Consider the following 21385-nt stretch of genomic DNA (forward strand, 5'->3'; position numbering starts at 1 on the left):
AGTATTATTTTCTTATAACATTGCATCTTTATTTTTGTTATTTTATGATATTTACCACTTTTGTCCTAATATTACAACCATGACCTAATTTTTATACAATTTCAACGTCATTGTTGAAATATATCACTATAATTTTGTTATATTAAAACTTTATTCTTGTAATATTATGACTTTATTCTCGTAAATTTACGACTTTCTCTTGTGTTAAGATAATGTTCAATTTGAAGTTTCCCTCTTACATTCAATTATTCTGACATAATATTTCATTTAAAATCACTTTTATAAAATCCTGTTTATCTCTCGTTTGTCTCTCAACCAAACTTGAAAGAATCCCACCAGAGGCGGGCGCCTATTGGTCCGTCAGACCCGTCAATCACCGACAGCACCCGCCCCCCTGGTGGTAGCAAGTTTCTGCGGGTTTAAGCCTCCAACCTGGATCCTGAACCGCTGACAAGCGAACAAGTACGTTTCTTTATCGACTCTTTATTCAACATTCAGGTGTTTTCACTGCGACTTGACCTCCGGACCGCGACGTCCCGGGAGGGAGAAGCCACGGGGGGTGAAGAGCCGAGGAGGGGCAGGAGGAGCTGGGAGCAGGTGCAGCTCCTCCTGGTTTCCATGAATCCCAGTGTTTACGTCGCGTCAGGAGGGATTCGACCCAGATCGGAAACGTCTCCGCTGTGATGCTGTGGTTGGTTGTGGGTGCAGATAGGAGCGGGTTGTGTCACTGAGCCCTGATAAGGACGCTGCTGTGAACCTGGCTCCTGGCTGAGGTCTCTTCAGTCCTCTAAACACATTCAGGCTCCACACACTTAGCTTCACACTAACAGGACTCATCAGCCTTGTGTGTCACTCACTAGTGTCTTGTTTAAGTCAGATCAGTAGTATTTTAAATGTTTACCTCCCTGTGGTTTCAGCTCTGTCCCACTTTTACACTCACATGCTGTCAGGTATCATTGTTTCAGCTTCTTTTTTTTGTAATAATATGTTCTTGACATTTCAGGGACAATGTTTACATCATGAGATCATTTCAGAAACGTGCACAAATTAAATTCAAATGTCTCTTGTTTTAATCCCACGTGCAGAAGTCCCTGACATCCACCCCCCCCCCTCCCCAAACCCACCCAACAATGGCCTCATCGGTGGGAGATAATCAACTGCAGAGGATAATCAGAGATCTGGATGGTAATTAAGCCGTCCACACATAGCCCCGAACATAAACAACATATGTGTGTTACGGCACGCGGTGTTGCTGCATGTTTGCCACGCGACATGGACCGGCAATTAAAAATAGAAAAAAGAGGGGAGATATCAAGGCAAAACACAGGACAGAAGGAAAACAGCATTTTAATCCCGGGAATAATTATTCACTGCAACATCTGGATCGGCCATAGATCTCTGTCAGGAGGTGTTTTGCATGAATAATAGAAATGTTGCAAGAAGGATTTTCTGGTAGTTAGGGCTGGGCAACAAAGCAATATCAATAATTATCACAATATATTTGTCATCAGTAGCAATGGTAAACTGTTTACCAAGTGTTTGTCATTCTCTGGGAAGAATTTAAAACATCAACCTTTACTCAGGAGTAAAAATCTGTCTTTAAACCTAAAAGGAATATTAATGTGACATTTATCCACTGATAGGAACATTTTGCTAGTGAGAGTAAAATAAGAAATTCTGAAAAGTGTTGGGCCTTCTGTGTGTACACAAGAATATGAGATGGTATTTGTGTGTCTGTGTGTGTGTGTGTGTGTGTGTGTGTTAATAACATTATGAGTATTTGGTTTAGATGCTGTGTTGGAGCTGAGTAAAGAACACAGGGAGTGTGGTGAACCTATCACTGATGACAGCTCCAACCTGCACAAGTTCTTCTATAAACTTGAATACCTGCTACAGGTAGGGTACCCCCCCCACACACACACCTACTGTATTGAAAAGCCTTTTAATCCCTAGTACAAAGTGAAAAGTGGCCATCTTAAGTTTTCAGAAGTGATCTTATTGTCTTCAGATTGCATCTTTGATCCAATCTTTGTTTTCCTCGAATGCTCTTATTTTAGAGGCTGGAACCAATCAATGTTTGATTTCTTTTCTGATAATTGACTAATAACACGATTCACATTGAGGACTTTGCAATATTAAGACAGTTTTTGTTTCTTAGTTCGACCAGAAAGAGAAGACAACGTTTCTCGGCCAGAGGAAAGACTACTGGGATTACTTCTGCGACTGCCTGATTAAGATCAAGGGAGCTAATGATGGCATCCGTTTTGTTAAGTCCATCCCTGAGGTAATCTTCCTGTGCAACACACACACACACACACACACACACACAAAACAGTCGCACTCTTGTTGTGTTCAGCCATGGCATGCAACACATTTACATACACTCCAATGCGCAGTGACAGTGCAGCCATGTTGGTAATCCTCTGGCCAGTCAGGTACAGTAAGTCTCTGTGCTGCTAATTCACTGGCTCACACACTCCCGCCCTGTTTCCTCTTCACCTTCTCTCCCGAGGATTCACAGTGGTGAGCTTCACACTCGACTAACTGCACCTGACTTAGCCCTGGTTTGTACTGTCTTTAGTTTGTGGCTTGTTTCATATTCTGTGGGCCTGATGTTTACGTTTCTTTGCTTACAAACATTCAAACTGTTAAAAAATGATTTACAAATGTATTGTTTTTATTAGCTTTGCCTCATGAGAGATTGTTTAGTCTATAGAAAAGTAGCTTTGACAATTACAGTGCTTGATAAGAACCCTCTTTCCCATTGAGATGCATAGAGTAGCGCCAGCAGGGCAGTGTGCGGGTGGGATGTGATTCCTCTCCTGCAGTGGGCGGGCCAAACGTTTTTAGCTTTCATGGTCACAGCAATAGCTAAAAACGTCTCCCCTGCCGGTCGTTCACAGCCTGTCGGAGAGGTAGAGGCAGAGCCGACAGTGAGGGCGAGCACGAGGACTCCACATCTGTAAAAATAGCAAGAAAACAAAAGGTTCTGACAGCAGCATCGACGAAGAGAGTCAAAACGTGGAGCCTAGCATCTCAACAACAGACTCGTTGACCTGTTTAGGGATTTCAAAGAGCGACCTGTTATTGAATGGGATCAAACATAGAACAGCCAGTGAAGTCAGTGTTTCCTATATTCTATTTATTGTATGCTCAATATGACTGAGCAGGGATTGATGAGCACTAAATGATGGGTAAATTCTTGGACAATATTTTAATAACAATTTGTTTTTTTATTACCATTTAAAATGTGGTCCAACCGAGGCTTTTTTTGGTTGGTGCAGACCACCACAGAGAGATGTTACCAGGAGAAACACTGATTAGGTATTTGGTGTCACATACCTAAGGGCTCTCTTAGTGTTTAGTGATTCCTGCTGAGGACACAGTTCCCAGCCTCTCTTGTGTTGAACTCTAGCAGCAGTGGAAAGTGAGGGTCAACCAAAAATATTGCAAACCAGTCAAATTAAAAGGTTTGTGTTTTACCCCCAATGGTATTTTCTCGCATTCGGTGAATGGCGGTTGCTACCTTTCTTTGTTGATTGAAGGTTTTATCTTCAACAGTAACTGTTCAGTTGATAGAAGCTGACGGCCATTTACTTCTTATTTGAAATATTTTATAATGATATAATATAATACTAGATTATCACTCAGTAGAGTATTTACCCGTGCCGACAATCCCCTTATAAAACCATATTTAAATGTGCTATTTGGATCAGACTCAAGTAGCGCACACCGCTATCAGTCCCCAAACTATGTCTCATTTTATTCTCTGAGAAATAAGGGAAAGTGTTGAAAACGTTTAGAAAGTCAGTGAAAAGAGAGAAAGTGAAAAATAATTTGTGGATCCTAAACCAGATCTGCTCCATAATAAATATCCAGATAACTTCTCTGATCCATTCCACATCTTTCCACCAAGTTTGTGCAGCTCTGCTAAATATAATATAATATAATGTAATATAATATTTTTACTCTTCTTGTGTCTTGCTGGTTAGTCACAGACATAAGGGAGCCTCCAGCTGGTGTCCTTATGGTAGATCTGTGAGTCTGTTGTCTTACCTAAAGCCCCCATCTGTCAACGTATTCCAGAGTCTGGGCTGGAGAGTGTCTGCGCTGCGATGACCCTTTCACGTCTTAACTGATTTTGAACAAAATACACTTTCTCCAGGGTTATTTTAAAACAAAAGCGGACATGTGTGTGTGGAGCTGTAGAACATTCACACCAGTAGGAAACCAGCAACCGTAATTCAAGATTATTAACACCATTGTCCAAATCTTAGGACAATACAGCAAAGAGAAACCTTTTGATCTTTTATTCCATTCTCTGTCAAGTATTACTATTAAAACCTCACTTATGTAATGTATTTATTGCATTTCTTGGTTTTATATCATGTATTCAAGCCCGCTGAATATAATTTTTTATGCCTGTGATCTGTCTTTGTCTTGTGCCTTTGGTCTTTTCCCAGTTTTGTTGCACCGTGTGCTCTGTCCAATTTCCACCTAAGTGCACAAAAAAGATTTAGATACAAAGATACAATTACTTGATTAATCAATTAGTTGTTTTTCAGAAATATTATAAAAAAGTATTTTGATTTGATTTGAGTAATATTTCAAGCAAAAACTTGGTTTCATCTTCTCCAATGTGAAGACTTTCTGCTTTTCTTTTGTTTATGTCAACATAAGCTCAAACTTTTGGGTTTTCAGTTCTCAGAAGAATAAACACATCTGAAGTTAACATTTTAGTTTCTGAGAGTTTTTGATATTTTCTGACACTTTATAGACTAAATAGATAACTGATATATAAAGAAAAAAATTCACTGATGAATTGTTATTGTAAATAATTGATAGCTGCATTCTCAGTTAAAGACATGAAACTGAAAATGTGGTTGCATTCACTTGGAAAATATTCAGGTAGAGGAACCCCCCTTTTTCACTGTACGAGCCTGTAGAGTATAAATCACAATAAAAGTTCACTAAATTGTATATTTTTGTGCGTCCTCAGTTGAAGACGCCACTGGGGAAAGGACGGGCCTTCATCCGCTACTCGCTCGTTCACCAGCGTCTTGCCGACACGCTGCAGCAGTGTCTTATAAACCAGAAAGTCACAAGGTCAGAGGAGACAGATCTACGCACACACATCTCTGGTTTTTTTTTTACCACACGTGTGCTCTCATGAAATTAGCTCGATGCTTTGTGTTTTTTTTTTTACAACACGGTAGATGGTTTGGTGGCATCGTTTTTCAAGAAGTGTGACTGTCCCTTTCGGATTTGAGTCCTTATGTTTTAACAGGAAAAAGAACCTGCCACACCTCTCACTTCCTCTCTTTCACTAAGCCCTTTATTTTGACAAATATTTTACCAGATATCATTTTTTCATTGAGAACAAATTCATTTCAGACCGCTTGTCCTTAAGTTACTCATGATAGAGTGTCTGTTTGTGTGTCAGCTCTGGTCTGGTAAGGCAACACTTGTTGTACAGTTTAATCAGTCACACACAATCCATAGAAACCATCTGATTAACTTAGATGGAATAATTTGCCAGTTTTGCGATTTTGATTTTAACTTAATGTCGTGCAAAAGGTTTGATGAGAAACTTATCTACACTCTTATGTCTGTACTTGTAAATATGAAGCTACAGCCAATGTTAGGTTAGCGTAGCTTTGCTAAGCTAAACAACATGTCACACGTGTCACTGGGAGGAGGGGCTTTAAAGCTCATCTTAAAAGAATCTAATCTTAGCAGAAATATCATGATACGAAGTCTAAATTGTATAAATCACATTAATTAACATTGTTTTGCATCTATTAAAACCACAATATATATTATTGTGGTTTATTGTTTGTTTCTTCTAATGCAGTGACTGGTATTATGCCCGGAGTCCATTCCTTAAGTGTCACCTCACCTCTGACATAATCAACCATCTTTATGAGCTCAACCAGATCCAATTTGACGTGGCGGCCAGAGGTTATGACCTCGATGCGGATTGGCCATCCTTTGCAAGGTAACAATAACCTGCGCTCACGACTGTTTGCTCTTTGACAATGAGCAGCTTCCTTTTGTTTATGCACAGGAAACACGGTGTATTCACACACAGGAAACACGGAAACAAAGGTGTATTCCTGTATGTTGCAGTCATTCTTTTTGCTGTGTTGTGACAAAGATACTTGACTAACAAATGGAAGGTTATAGATCCTCCTGGGGTCGGAAGTTATTAGCAAATTGATCAGAGAAAGAACTAAATTGGGACACTTTGTAATAACAAACCAAATTGGTGCATTCAATGTAAGATTACGGCGCTGTGGGTATTTCAGAACGTGAAGAAACACTTAATTATCTGATCATTCTGCACCTTCACAGCCCTTTTTTTCCCCGCCTGAGGGTGTGTTAATGTGCGTCTAAGAGGATGTGGGTGCCGACAGTGTGTGAACATTAATCGCCGTTGTTCGTGTCAACACCTTTGCCAAAACTTTTCACTTCCTTGTCATCAATTTTCAGTCGCTTCACAGGCGATGGCCACAGTTTTCTGAAGTGTAATTTCAGTAGTTGTTTCATGGAATCACATCACAGGGCTTATCGTTTAATTTCTGTTGTATAATGCAGTGCGATGACGCCTACAATCACATAAGCTGCGGCATGAAGAATTACCTACAAATGGTTGAGGTGACGTGAATGGAGCATTACCTCCGTCTGACTGATATTCATATTTAGTAGTTTACAGCAGTGGGTTATACGGGAAGATAACGTCTGTTCTCTAACATTTATCTTTACAAAGCTCATGATGTTTATTTTGTGTTGACTTTGTCAGAAAAATGCTGATTCAATTATATGTTTCTTATTGAGGTCATAGTGGAGGGTGCGGTATTAAAACATCTCTGAATATAATGCATGAACTTCCCTACCTTTCATTAACAGTTATATTTGAGTGCATTAGATTTGACAGAATAATGTAGGTTTCTATCAGATAGATCAATATCTGTGTTTGAAAGGGATCTCTTTTTAATTGTTTTAAGTTATCAGGTACACCAAGTTATTCAAAGACATTTTAATTAACACACATTTGATTTAACAGGTGTTGAATGATCTTGACGTTTGTTTTTTCATTGTGCTAAAGGCGAACACTGAGCACAGCCTCACCAGCTTTCCTGTGGAAGCCTCCGAGTCGCTGCTCCAGCATCAACAGTTTGGTTAGCAGCTATTCACACTCACAGGTACTTGCACATACCAACAACATACCGAAATATAGCTGCATCTTAAAGTCGGAGTAATTAAAGGTTGGGACTTTATATAAGTAAATATGACCATTGTGGCAAACTCACAATGAAATGAATCTCCTCTATTGCCCATGTGTTCGTAATGTGTCCCTTTTCATTTCATGCATTGTGAAATGTGTTTGAGCAGCCGGCTTCTTGTGAATCACGGAGAACTTTGTGAACTCATTAGACCATAATTGACTCATTATGGCTTGTAAGGCAGGTGAAGATTTGTCATTAGGAATGTTCAGCTGATGACATTTCAAGAGCTGATAAATTCTCCCTCAACAACCATGGGTTCCTCAAAGCAGCCGACTGAGGAGCTGCCCTAAATTTCATTAAGAAATGTCAGATGCAGGGATCTTGGGAAGGCAAAACTAAATTTGGGCTGAAAAACAAAGTAAAACAACCACATTACAGCAAAGGAGCTTCTACAAGTAGTACAATGATCCAAAGCAGACCTTATGAGAAAACTCCTGACTCTTAGCTGGCTACAAAAATGTTTTCAACCTGTGTGATCTGCAGAAGATCCTGAAAATACAGTTTATTTTATTTTTTGCTGCAGGGATTGTATTTACACATTTCCACGTCAAAAATCTTAAAAATATACAAACTGTTGGAAGCATCTGACCACAGTTCTCTTGTTCCATCCACTCACCAGGCACAGGAGTTTCTTCCAATCCCAGACTTCAGTCACAGTCTCCTTGGGGAACTGGGGGAACTGGGGGAACCCTCTCCTTGCAGTATCGCAGAGAATCTCCGCATTGAGCTCGACCAGTCCGAGCTCAGACAGCAGGAGCTTCTGGTGCAGGTTCAGGAGTTAAGCAACGAAGCTGCAGAGCTGAAAGGTGTCGTTAAAGACCTGCAAGGAGAGCTGGCAGCTCAGAAGTCAACTGCACACTATGCAGCAGCTGAAGCCGGTGATGGGGAGAAAACAAATCACCTTCACACTCATAGGGAAGCAATAAAAAGTGACATTCAAGACAGAATCACATCTGCAGAGAACAGAAATATGGAGCTTCTCTCTAAGTTGGACGAAGCACTGAAAGAAAAAGGCCAACAAACAGCAAGCTACTGTGACTCCGCCTGGAAAATTCAGGATCTTCTGGATAAACTTAAGACGGCAGAGGAGGAGAGACTGGTAGCAAAGAGAGAGTCTGAAGACCGGGCCAGAATCTCTGAGCGTCTAGCACAGGAACTCAAACTCAGGGAACAGGAGTTGAGAGACAGTGAGGAGAAGCTAGCTGAAGTGAAAGCTGGGGCCCATGACGAACAGGAGGAGGCGCTGGGACGGCTGGAGGAGCTCCAAGGGGTCGTCGGTCGAATTCAAGGGGCGCTGAGTTTGAAAGAGAAGGAGACGGGGAACCTGAGAGCCCAGCTTCAGGGTCTACAAGCATCACTGGAGTGCAGGGAGCGGCAAGCAGAGGACCTGAGGAAAAGGCTGTGGGAGGAGAGGGTGGAGGTAGAGCAGATATGTAGCAGGGGTGGCGGCCAGAATGAGGAGCTCGAGAGCCTAATGCCCGATTTAAGAAAAGCCCTAAAAAAACGAGAGAAAGAGCTTGCTGTTAGTTCAGAGAGAATAAAACACTTAGAGGAGCAGGTGGAGAAGTTAAACATTGAAAAGGAAAGTCTGAGCTCAAGACTCACTGATGATGAAGTGACTTCCTGTGATCAAGCCGAGAATGTTGAGGACTTCAGAACACAGTGCAGCAACCTCATGGAAAGAAACACAAGGCTCCTGCAAACAGTGAAGAAGAGTGAGGATAATGTCACAGAGCTAACAGAGAGCAGGGCAGCCTTGTTGGATCAGCTCGCCACTTTGAGGGCATCGGAGAAGCACTTAAAAAGTAGAGTAGAGGCTACAAATGTGTGTGTGGAGGCCCGGGAGAAGAAGCTCCTAGATGAAAACCTGCATTTGGAAGAGATTGTACAAAATGCACTTGTCCAGAAGGAGGTGTCAGATGCTCAGTTGAAGAAGCTTGGGGAGGAGAACAGAGACCTTCTCGAGGTTCAATCCTTGTTGAGGAAGCGGTTGGCGAGAACACAGCAGGAGTTGGACTCTCTCGCCACCGAAGTTGCCAAGTTGGACAAGAACCTCACAGTGTCGCAAAGAAGCCAAGCGGAGTTACTGGAAAAACTAGAGGAGACCGAGGCAAAGTTCAGAGACAAGACTGTTAAATGTGGACTTCTTCAGGCTCGAGCAGTGGAGCTGGAGAGCAAGAGCGGAGAGCTGCACGATGAAAAGGGAGCTGCGGAGAGTAATGAGAAAAGGCAGAAGCTTGATAATCAGCATCCGAGTTCCTCCATGGAAACCAAAGAGGGTTCATTCAGGCTGGTGATAGCTGAGGCTCAACTGGAGCTCAACCTAAGGGAGGTGCACCGGCTCCGGGAAGAGGTGGTGGAGCTCAGGGCTCAGCTGCTGGCCGGGACTGAGGAGAGAGTGAAAGTTCAGGCCCTCCAGGAGGTGACGGAGTCCTCCAGGGAAGACCTCCGAGCTTTAGCAGAACAACTCAAGGCCCAGGTGGAGGAGCTGAACCGCAAGCACGTGGACGAGATTCTCCAGTCCCGAGAGCGAGAAGAATCTCTCGTCCGTGAGCGGGACGGTGAGGCCCAGGCTCGAGCAGGTCTGGCTGCAGAAGTGACCTCCTGCAGAGAGGAGCTGAGCAAACTGAAGAAGCGCTACGAATCCTTGTGTTTGGAGAACAGTGATTCCAGGGAGGCGCTGCATAGAGCCAACACAGAGACAGCTGAGCTCGGCGTGCATGTTTGTATGCTCACCGCTGACAATGAGGAGGCCCGTCTGCGCTTTGAGGGCCTGTCGACAAGGCTGCAGGAGCTGGAGGACGAGGCGTCTCAGGAAGCCAAGAGGCGGAAGAGCTGCATGGAGGAATTACGGCAAGAGAACCAGAAACTCCTCAATCAGCTCCATAATGAGGAGGGTCTGTTGGCAACCAAGCAGAAGCTTCAGAAGCTGAGCGACGCCCAGCAGGAGGCCGAATCTCTGCAGGACACGAACCAGGAGCAGATCCAGGCCCTCCGCTTCCAGCTCAGCAGCCAGACCATGAGCCACGACAGCCGGCTCCAGGTCAGATACAAACCAGTTAACTGTGTCCACTGTGTAAACGTTGTATTCTTCATTGTATTCAAATGCTTTTAAGTAACCCTGTTAGAGAGATAGAGGATGAGAGAAACCAGCTTTTTGAGTGTTGATTTTTTTTGGCCATGTAAACAGGAAATTCTTTTTTTTAACCTTTTTTGCTAAAGATTCTACATGTGAACATGCATCATCTCTGGGCAAGAGCAAACATTTTGGGTCTGGAAACATTCTGGTTCCCATTTCTACCAATCACATTTAAGAAAGGTGTTAATTTCCCACAAGCAAAAAGTCTGTATGTAGAACAAAAAAACACATTGACCAAGATGCTTTAGTTCTCAGCTTTTTAATTTGCCAGTCAGACCCCAAGCAGTGTACAGTGAACAGAAGAGTCTGGATATCCACTGTCTGCTCCGGAAGCCCCAAAATATTGTCCACTGCCCCCAGTGGCTACTATGTCTTCAAATGAGAGCTGATGAGTTTTCGAGATTGTCTATAATAATAATCTGTGATTCATATTCTTACTCAGAGTGTGAAGCAAGAGCTACAGGAAGTGAAATTACATCTGACGACGGAGCAGGAGAATGTGGTCGATCTGGAGAACAAACTCAAAGGGCTAATGGTGAGAGGATAACCTGCTTCTGACAAAGTTTAGTTCCGTGGTAAAATGAAACACAGGCAGCAAGTCAGAAGCAGAGTTGATGTTTTACTGCACAAATCTTCAGTGGTTTTGGACGTGGAAATGAAACCTTGTTAAACGTGGTCTATGCTGCAGAAAAACACTGGGACACAAAGTCTCTAACAGAGTGCAGATACATTTATCTTTATGTAAACATGTGTGTGTCTCAGATTGATGGATGAAAATGCTAATCTGCGGATGAAACATTGGTTTATTTTGCAACTGAAGTAATCAAAATGTTATGGTCACAAGCATAATTCACAAAGAAGCAGAAATAACGCCTCGCTTTGCTGTGCTGATCGCAGGCTGAGAATCAGAGATATTGCCAACAGATTGAGGAGAAAAACATCCAGATGGCCGAGTCTGAAAATCTCATGCAGCAGAAAGAAGACGAGATAATCCATCTGAAAGGGAATTTATCAAGGTGAGATACTGTATTCATAATCACACATTCTGGACCAAATTAAAGCTCTGTGAAATTAAATGTTTCCAATCCCGGGGGTTTGTTTTTTTATTTAATTTTGCCTTTTTCGAGGAAATCAGCCTTTTTTTTTCTCACGCGCACGCAGGTCTGAGTCTGGTCTCGAAGCCGCTCAGCGGACATGTCAGGAGATGAGTGAAAATCTACGGAAAGTCACGAAGGACAAACAGAGCTTTGATCTGAAGACAGCTGCTGAACTCGATGACCTCTACCGCACCAAAATCAATCTGGAGGAAAGACTCATAGAACTCATCAGGTATAAAACAGACTTAAAATATCTAATGGAGTCTCTCTGATCTACTTTTGCCTAGGATTTGTTATTCCTCTGAACCATTAAAATGGCTTCCACCAGAAGCCCAGCTTGTATAATCTACATTAAGAGTTTAATTGTGGTGGATTTTGCTCTTTGCAGGGAGAAAGATGCACTTTGGCAGAAATCCGACGCCTTGGAGTTTGAGCAGAAGCTGCGGGACGAGGAGACGGAGAGGGACGTGAACTACTGTCTGGGCTGTCACAGTCAGTTCAGCTGGTGGCTGCGCAAGTACAACTGCAGGTCAGATGCTCCTCTGTGTAATAAACACATACACATAGCATTATGGCAACCAATTACAGTACCATCAGTGCTACTGGCTTTTTAACTAGTAGTGTAATGACGGTTTATAACTTTTTTCGGTATATAAATACATCGCTTGTCCAACTCGAACTAAGTTCAGCACTGCACTTCTTTGACCCCTTAATACACATTGTACTGTGTGAAACATCACTCAGTATTCGATCTAAAAGACTGTCTCCTATCCACCTTCTAACCATATGTCATAAGTACAGTTTTGTGCATCGTTGCCCCGTAAACAAGATTTTTTTCCTTGTCCTCGCTTGTGTAAAAATACACAACAGGAACTGAGTCCGAGACGTCCAGTGGCATTTTGTTTCTGTATTTCACTTCTCATTTTGACTTATCAACTTTACCATTATTGGGAAGTCAAACACTCCACAACAGGCGACTCCGTGGTATCCATCAAAGCTCAGGAACCTCCTGCACCTCAACTATATTAGTCAACATGCGATGGAAGTTCTCGTATTAAGAAGAACTCATACCTCTACCCATCAATCCCCTTGTGAAACCACAATTAAAGTTACTACATTCACTTTATCGGGGGATCTGCGCCACCCTCATAAATATTAGTCCCCCAAACGTATCTGATTTGTTTTATCTACATAAATAATTTTGAAAAATATTTGAAAAACGTCCCATCTAACAATGTTTAATAAAGTATGAAGACATTGCTATTTATACTTAACCCGTCTGTGTGAAAGCAACAAGGAAATCACACACTGCTCGAGAAGATTAGCCGTGGATTCAGCGGTGTTTAGCAAATTTAACATTTAACAATAACATGTAGGACATCACATTAGCAACTATTTTAACCAGAACTACCCCTCAATCAAACATTATATTTATTATATCCTGTTTCCACTGGTTTTCCTGCCTGAATTTTTTTTTGCATTCGTCTTACACAATCAGAGCAGACAAGAGAGAGACTTGTTAGTTCACGCTTATTAATCCTCGAGACTATTATGCATTAAAAAAAATAATGAGCCTTTCTACTCGCTCCCTTCATCTCCATCACGTTGTATCTGCTGTTTTTCTAGACTGTGTGGGCGTCCCTTCTGCTACTACTGCTGCAGCAACACGGTGAGCACCCAACAGGGCGGCACCAGAGAACGCTGCTGCACGGACTGTTACAACCAGCACAGTGCAGTGGTGGAGCGCCACCCGCAGGAGGAAGTGATGCACAGCACACCGGGGACTCCTTTCAGCCGCTTGCTGCAGGCGGGGAGAGCTGTGACTGCTGGGCCAGGTGAGAGAACACACAGGAAAAAACACACACACACACACACATCTCTGTTGAATAATAAGGTATTGGCACGCTCGATTTAAAACTCACTCATGTGTTGATGATGGGATCCACGGCACAGTGAGAGTGCGATGAAAACACAAAGATAATGTTTGTTTTCCAGGACCGGATGAAAATGAGAAACAGGATGATGGTGTTTTTGACATCATCACAGACGAAGAAGTGAGCGTCGTCAGTGACTCACTCTCCTTTGCCACCGCTTGCTCTTCTGAGCAAGGACAGCAGGGGGCAGCACAGCTGTAAGTATCATGCATGAAGCCACTGACGGGCACATGGAGTTTACACATGACAGCTTCTCCTTAGTGTGTCTCAGCTTGATTCTTGAATGTTCACAGCAACAAAACCAGAAATATTTGCAGCAGTGAAAAATAAATTCTGCAGAAAGTATCTTTGAACATGTATTTTGATTAATGTTACTCATGATTAAATTGTATTTTTTCAGCTTATAGATTTTTGCATACATTGTCTTTATCAAAGATTTACTACTCTAACACACATCTTGCACTTTGGCATTCCCTGCAGAGGTGCACAATACAAATATGTTTATTTTATAACAGATTTTCAAATTTCAGAACTTTAAAAAAGGTTTTCTTCCCCATTTGTTTTTATTTTTCACAATAGATGAACTTTTCTTTGACCCTCATCATCAGAATATATATGAATGTGGAAGTGAAACCAATTCCCCACAAACTTTTTAAAATGTCAAGTGTGTGTCTGTTGTTTCCAGAAGCAGCAGTGCCAGTGCAGGAGACATCACATCCGAGGACACTGAGGACCTCGGGGCTTCGGTGCAAGATGCAGAGATCTGCCTGCTGAAGTCTGGAGAACTCACGTGAGTTCATCACAAGCAGTGAAAGTTTCACTTAATGCAGCAGTTTGGAGTTAAGCTATGTATGCAGTCACAAGTTACAGATAAACTCAGAGAGGAAGTTTCCTAATAATAGCAGCTCCTGGAGAAAACTTAAAGCCCAGAGCAAAGAAACAGGAAGTGAAATATGAAACTAATGTACAAGCTGCATGAGAAGCTTCCCTAAATGTTACGTTGGTCATTTGTGTGACCTCTGTTCTTATATAGACTTGTTATTGACCTGGTGTCTCTTGTAGCAGTTTGTCAAGCTTTAGTCTTTTTTGTGTTAGATAGTTAATTTCATTTCAGGATAATTCACTAAAGAAACAACATCTCGTCCTCAGACAGAAACGTAGAAAATAAAACAGGATGCAATTCATAAATAATTGTAATAATTATAAAATAACCCCAGTGGCATAAAGCAATAAACATAGCATTACATTAACTATAACAAACCCATAAGGGCTCTTCCATAGTCCTTAATCACACACCCACTACATCCCCAGTGTCATTTGCACAAAACTAGATATGATATAAACAGACAAACAAAGCAACATTCTGTCAAAACAACAAATGTACTCACAGACTAAATAAATTCACTTTGACAAGTACATTTGAGGTAAACAAATACATCTTAAATCCCTGATAAGAAACAATAAACAGATTTATTTATTTGTTTCTGCTTCAATGTTAGTTAATGAAATATTGTTGGATTGTTGTTTGGGAGCAAGCGATATGATCAACCGGATTTCCTGGAAACTGTGACAGCATTTTACCTTTTGAACATTTTATTGAGATAGTAGTGAAATTAAAGCTCTTCAACTTTATACACTTCTCTTCTTGTGTCCTGGTATTCTTTCCCCTGCGCTTCAGACTCTCCGTCCACTTCTCGATCGATGACATCTCCGGGTTCGGGGACAGCTCCCAAGAGCTCTTCATCAAATCCAGCTGTTACAGCACCATCCCCATCACCATGAGCAGCCCTGGTCCCACTGTGTCCTGGACCTTCACCTCTGAGCCCAAGAGCATCTCCTTCAGTGTGGTGTACAGGGAGAGCGCAGAGACGCCGCTGGAGCAGGCCAAGGTGAGACGCTGGGAGACCAACGTAACTTTTAGGGATGGGCTCCGGTTGCTGGTTCAATTCTGGATGCCAACGAATCCTTTCTCGAGTCTTTTGCTTGTCTCTAACGTTACAGATTACAGGTTACTCGGTGACCCTCTTAGGGAAACTGATTGACTGAGCATCCTGGTTAATAAAAACGATATGGCAATGCTAGGGGTCACCTGAAGTCCTGAAACCCCAGGGATTGCAGTTTAGCACTTGAAGAGACAGATATTTCCTGCAGGAGTTGGTAGAGACCAGAAACAAAGCCAAAAGAGTGTGAACGGTCACAAACAGGATCCCAAGGGAAGCTTATTTTGCTCTGTAATGTGCTGGATGTGAATATAAACACCTGTTGGCATTTATCTTCGAGGGCGATGACGTGTCAGTGTTGTGTTCACAGTTCCTGCTGCTCTCAGGCAGCATATCAAAATCAGCATTTTGGATTATCGCACTAATGTCAGACTTGAGTCAATAATACTATTCTTAAATGCTGCATTTGTGGAAGTAGCAATTTGAATATGGACAAGTAGTCTGCCTCAGCATACAGCTGGTGTTACACTGTAATCTGTCCCCCTGTCAGATTCCGTGACCTATAGTGAAACAACGACGGCAGCTATAGGTTAAGTTTTCTGCATCATGCATGTAGGATTCCCACGGATTCAAACACAGAAGCAGATTTGATCAATCTGTCATCTTCCATCCCCACATCCTCCTTTCATTCGTTCACCTTTTCAGATTTGTCCTTAATGTATCAAATCCGATTCCTCTGTGCAGGTTTTGATCCCACTGACTCGCTGTAACTCCCACAAAGAGACGATCCAGGGGGAACTGAAAGTCAGGAACCCCGGAGAATACACACTCATCTTTGACAACTCCTTCTCCAGGTGAGTCGGCCCGTCCTGTCATTCAGTTCTTTTTCACTCGCAAAAGAAAAACTAGACCAGGAGGAGCAATATCAAATATCAAACGTAAAGCAAACATTTCTGTCTTTTTACTGTGAATCAGGTTCATCTCAAAGAAAGTGCTGTATCACCTGAGTCTGGACAGGCCGGTGGTCTACGATGGCACTGACCTCCTCTGAGCGGGACGGGAGGCACCGTGAGCAGCTGTGAGACTGACTCTCCAAACGTCCACTCTGGGTCGGACTCCACTGACGTTCATCAGCCTCACGGGAAGGTTCTGGCTTCCTTTCTTTTTTTGAAACGTCTCTCTCAGTGTGCGGCTTGCTGATGATTTCTGATCATAAGAAAGCTGAACAAAGGCAAAAATCTGTGGAGTAAAACAATGTTGTTCTAGTGAGTGTGAGCATGCACTGCCTTTTATAAAAGCTGGTTTAAATGTAGCATTAAAGACCCTAAAAGTCACTCAATAAATAACGGTTTGTGGCATATTTGAGTGTGAAGAACTTAACTTATGTGGCAGGTTTGTGAGATTCAGGTCATGTGGCGACTTTATGACAAAGTAAAGCTGCAGTTTGCTTCATCCTGAGGTCGACTTGTTTGATTAAATACGTTTTGTTCCCTTTATTTGCCTCTCGTGAAGACTAGTGTTGAATAGTAAAACATACTGTAACCACAGGATTAATGTGCACAGTGAGAAATGTTCCACTAGAAGTGGGTGAAATGGTTAAAGTCCTCTATTAAGGTATTTATAATGTTATGTTAGTATATCAGCATTTATTCTTATTTAACACTTTTATGGAAAATCAATAGAGAAACTCTTTATAGATAAGATGAAGCAGAGAAGAATCTACTTATACTTTATTATAATTATGCTGAAATATAATATACAGTCTCAGTGCTGCTCAGTGATTTGCACAGTGGTCTGACTCTCAGAGATGCTGAACAGAGAGTTATGAGCCATAGTATAAACATGTGATGTCCATATGACATGAAGGCAAACAGAGTTGATTTGTGTGTGTGTGTGTTTGCATGCAGGTGTGTGTGTGTGCAGGTGTGTTGTGGATAGTAAAGTTGAGTTTCAGGTTTACTGTGTTGTCAATAGAGCCCGACTGATACGGATTCGATGAGCCCCATATTGGCAAATACAAAATTTCAGAAGGCGATAGATTATAAAAACACAAATACAACCAATTATGGGAACTTAAATTGGAAACTTATTTTTTAATCCAAAATATCGAGAAAATTTACATCTCTTCTGAATTATTTATTCTGTAAAATAAAAGTTTGGACATGTCCTGAAAAAGGCTCATATCAGACGATCTCTATTGGCCAATAGATAAATTTGTCCGGCTCTAGTTGACAACGTGAGATTAAATCCCAAGATTCTGTTGAGTAGTTTGTTTTAATTACTCAAATCAATGTAGAAGAAAATCCATAGAACCCTGATTTAGCTTAACCCACACGGTTTTACTTTCTTAAATGTTAACAAACTATTTTAATTAACTGGTTATTGGAGAAACACATCACATTATGCACTGTTGTCTGACTGTTGCCTTTTCAGCTGTGAGTTTTTGGTTGTTTATGCAATGATGATAAAGAAGAAGTAGAAGAAGCAGGATCCTGCAAAAGTTGCAGAACCAGTGTTCAGTTTTAATTGTGCAGATGAAAAAGGAGAAGAATGTGGTTTCTACAGATGAAAACATTAAGAACGTGCACATGTCCCCAGTCTAACCAGTGAAGGGGTTTAAAAGAGGGAGCACATATCATATCAGACATTTCAGTGCTTTAAATATATAGTGTTTAATATCAATCATCATAAATCTTTCAAATAAATAGATGATGATTTAGTGAAGAGATCAGTTATGAGGATATATAAATGATACCAGTCAATAATACTTTTATATAGAGAGCTTTTCTAGATGTTTACTGTTGCTGTGTGATGTTCTGGATGCGTTTCGCAGTGTGTCACAGAAAACAGTCTTCAAATCATACAAATCCAAAAATCTGCTTTATACTTGAAGTCCCACGTGGATTTTTTCATGTTTTCAATCAATAATCCTCTTTTGAGTGTCTTAGAACTTGGATTGTTACACTGACTCATTTCCAAAGTGTCTTCCAACATTTTGAAACCATTTTGTAACTTTAATATATATTTTCAGCGTAACTGACACGAGGAAGACATTTTACTTTCTCCAAGAAAAATTCACTTTTTATACATGTCCGAGTAAGAGGAGTGATTCGTTGCCAAATATTCCGGGGGAACATATTTGTCTATTTTCTTGTTCTTGAAAAGGGGAGTTTGTGTTTTGAAGACATTGCGACACGACTGCCGTATCATGCACTTTTGAAAAGGGCTTATTTTTTCTGTTTTTCTCGGTCTGCATCCCAGAAGCCTTTGTGCCAGTCGATGAATGGTTTTCTTTTCCTGTGCATCTAGTGAGTGTTTAGACGTTTACAGCTGGATTTACCAGAGAGAAGATCAAACTCTCTGACTTAACCTGTGAATGATTGTTGGCAATGTTTTATTTTACCTACTAAGCATTTATGATAGAATGGATTCATGACTGTGGACGAATAAATAAGGATTGTGTGATAACTGCTTGTTTGTGTTGATCAGTTTTTGTTTATTAAAAAGTACTTTTTGACACTAGGATCCTGCACGACCTGGTGTTTGCATTAAGTTTATACAATATAGTATTTTTCATAGTGTTTTTCCAGTTAGCTAGAATTGCACTGAGTAGAGCACACACCTCCTTTCCTAAATTCAATCAAGCTGTACCCGAGTTCCCACACTCAGGAATCAGTTCCCCTAAATATTTCAAATTTTTGTCATCAAGAGCCATGAATCATTCCCTGGGAAAACTGTCCTATCTCATAATGTTAAAGAAAGTGATGAAACAAAGTCCTGGGTGTGTCCCCTGAGGGCTGTCCTTCCCTCGACCACATCCTTCCATCAAATTACATTGAAATCCACCCTGTAGATTTAACGTGTAAACCAATGAACAAACAAGTGGGGGGGAGTTTTACAGAAAATGATGCATCACACTATTTATTTTACATAAGTTCCATATAGTGCATTACATCATGGGACAATTATGTCCAACAACGGCACACACGGTGATTATTATGTTCATCATTTATTTTATCACTTTCCAATGCAAACACATAGAAGCCTGTGTTGTGTCAGGGACACATTTGACTTCTTTTAAGGATCAAATGAGTCGACAGCGTTTGTAGTGTGTGTGCGTTTGCGTGGTTGTTGTGACGTGCACACCCACTTGCGTGCATTTGTTTTCCAGAGCGTCCACGAGTGTATTGTTCTCACGAGGTGTCCGTCTTAGAGATAGTGCTTATGTCACAGACGCCATTCTGTTTCTCAAGGTTAATGATCTCCTTGTAAATCATGTCACATCCTCCTCCTCCTCCTCCTCGACTCCCCCTTTCTCTCCCTCTCTCCTGCTTTTCTCTCCCTCCTGCCCACCGCCTTCACTGAATCTGTGATTTGCTCTGTGGCCGTGCACATGTATGAACGTGTGTGTGTGTGTGTGTGTGTGTGTGTGTGTGTGTGTGTGTGTGTGTGTGTGTGTGTGTGTGTGTGTGTGTGTGTGTGTGTGTGTGTGTGTGTGTGTGTGTGTGTGTGTGTGTGTGTGTGTGTGTGTGTGTGTGTGTCTGTTGAGGGTGCTTGTTTATGTGATTGTGTGTGTGTGTGTGTCTACGTGTGCTGAATGCTAATGCAACAAAAAATGCACCCACACATACACAGATGGGGTAATTCATACACATAAGTATGCAGAAGTAACTGCATTCTTGCACACACAGCATAAAATACACATCATCTTCAACATCAGTTCCCACAACATGTGCGCACACACACAGAGACACACACACACACACTCCTATAGCATGATGAACGCGCCTCAACCTTTCTTTCCTCCTCAGTTCAGGATATTGTTGCCCACAAATTCGTGTTACTTCCTTTTTCCCTTATACAAGAAAAAAGGGGAAACACTTTTATTGTTGTTGCCGTGCCGCTTGTCGAAGTCTCCCACACTTTGAACAATGGACACGTAAGAAGTTGTGAGACGAGTTCCCTCAGAGGATCGATGAAGGTGCAGAGCTGCGTCACATTCGTCTCTTAACGGCCTGAAATGTGGCGTAAATCACTTGAAGTGTTCTCGTGTGAAGTGGTGTTCTCTTCGCTGATCTCTTCTCTACAGAGCCAATTCCACTTAATATTCATATTGTACATACTTTTGTTGTGAATTTCAATATATATTTATGATTCATGATGTTTGTCCTCTGGATTTTCCTATTACTTTGTGTTTGTTGTTAAATATGCACCAATGAACCTGTCGCCGGCTCAGAGAATGTGAGGACTCCAACAAAGAACATTGGGGAACTCGGTTTAGATTTCAAACAAGGAAGGGAAACAGGAAGTAAAACTGAACCGTCACCAGGGACTTCTGTCAAATCACAAACTAGAAGTGTTGTACCACCCTGACCCAGGATCTGAAACGTTGTATTCAGGGCCACCTCACATACACTCAGAGTCAGTGAGCTTTAAAAGACTAAACCTTCTCACGGTAGATTTAAAGTTAATTCTCCGAAACACCAAATCTCAGGCAGCGCTTTGTCGTAGGTAACCCTCCCAGTGCGAGAGCTCTCATCCTCTATTTAAGCTTTCCCCTCAGACACCTGAACATAATCTGTGCCTGCGTGACACTGCATTATCATAACTGAATAAAGATGGGTCAGAGTGAGCCGCTCTGTGTGCAGAGGGCAGAGCGGGTGATATGAACTCACCTCTGTGTCCCTGCTCTGTGAGTTTACCCTCACAGGCAGGCTGCTGTGTGTGTCTCTGTGTGTGTGTTTGTGAGTGTACCTCCATCTGTCCCCTCAATGTGTGTGTATGTGTTTTCCTCTCTCAACAATCTCTCTCCGGAGGCTCTGGGGCCCCCAGAGTGGTCATGGCGGATCCTGTTGGTCCCCTCTCAGACAGTTTGCTCCTGTCGAACATGGTTTCACCCTGATGGTTACGGCTCCTCTGCACTGGGACCCTCCATCACAAGCTGCCGGCCTGTCAGGGACTTCCCCCCCCCCCCAGCAGCACGACT

General features: G+C 41.9%; 1 protein-coding gene across 1 annotated transcript; it reads left to right on the plus strand.

Moving 5' to 3' along the window:
• The first annotated feature begins 417 nt into the window (after nucleotides 1-417).
• On the plus strand, nucleotides 418-18867 carry LOC128454799 (FYVE and coiled-coil domain-containing protein 1). Its single transcript, XM_053438345.1, has 17 exons — nucleotides 418-1185; nucleotides 1790-1896; nucleotides 2159-2284; nucleotides 5000-5106; nucleotides 5855-5998; nucleotides 7109-7205; nucleotides 7909-10332; nucleotides 10871-10963; nucleotides 11326-11444; nucleotides 11590-11757; nucleotides 11914-12054; nucleotides 13152-13360; nucleotides 13521-13656; nucleotides 14145-14249; nucleotides 15138-15348; nucleotides 16144-16253; nucleotides 16375-18867. Exons 1-17 carry the CDS (start codon nucleotides 1131-1133, stop codon nucleotides 16448-16450), a joined length of 4428 nt encoding a protein of 1475 aa, XP_053294320.1. The 5' UTR covers nucleotides 418-1130; the 3' UTR covers nucleotides 16451-18867.
• Nucleotides 18868-21385: the final 2518 nt, after the last annotated feature.

The sequence above is a fragment of the Pleuronectes platessa genome, chromosome 13, assembly GCF_947347685.1.
Source record: "Pleuronectes platessa chromosome 13, fPlePla1.1, whole genome shotgun sequence".
Classification (NCBI taxonomy): domain Eukaryota; kingdom Metazoa; phylum Chordata; class Actinopteri; order Pleuronectiformes; family Pleuronectidae; genus Pleuronectes; species Pleuronectes platessa.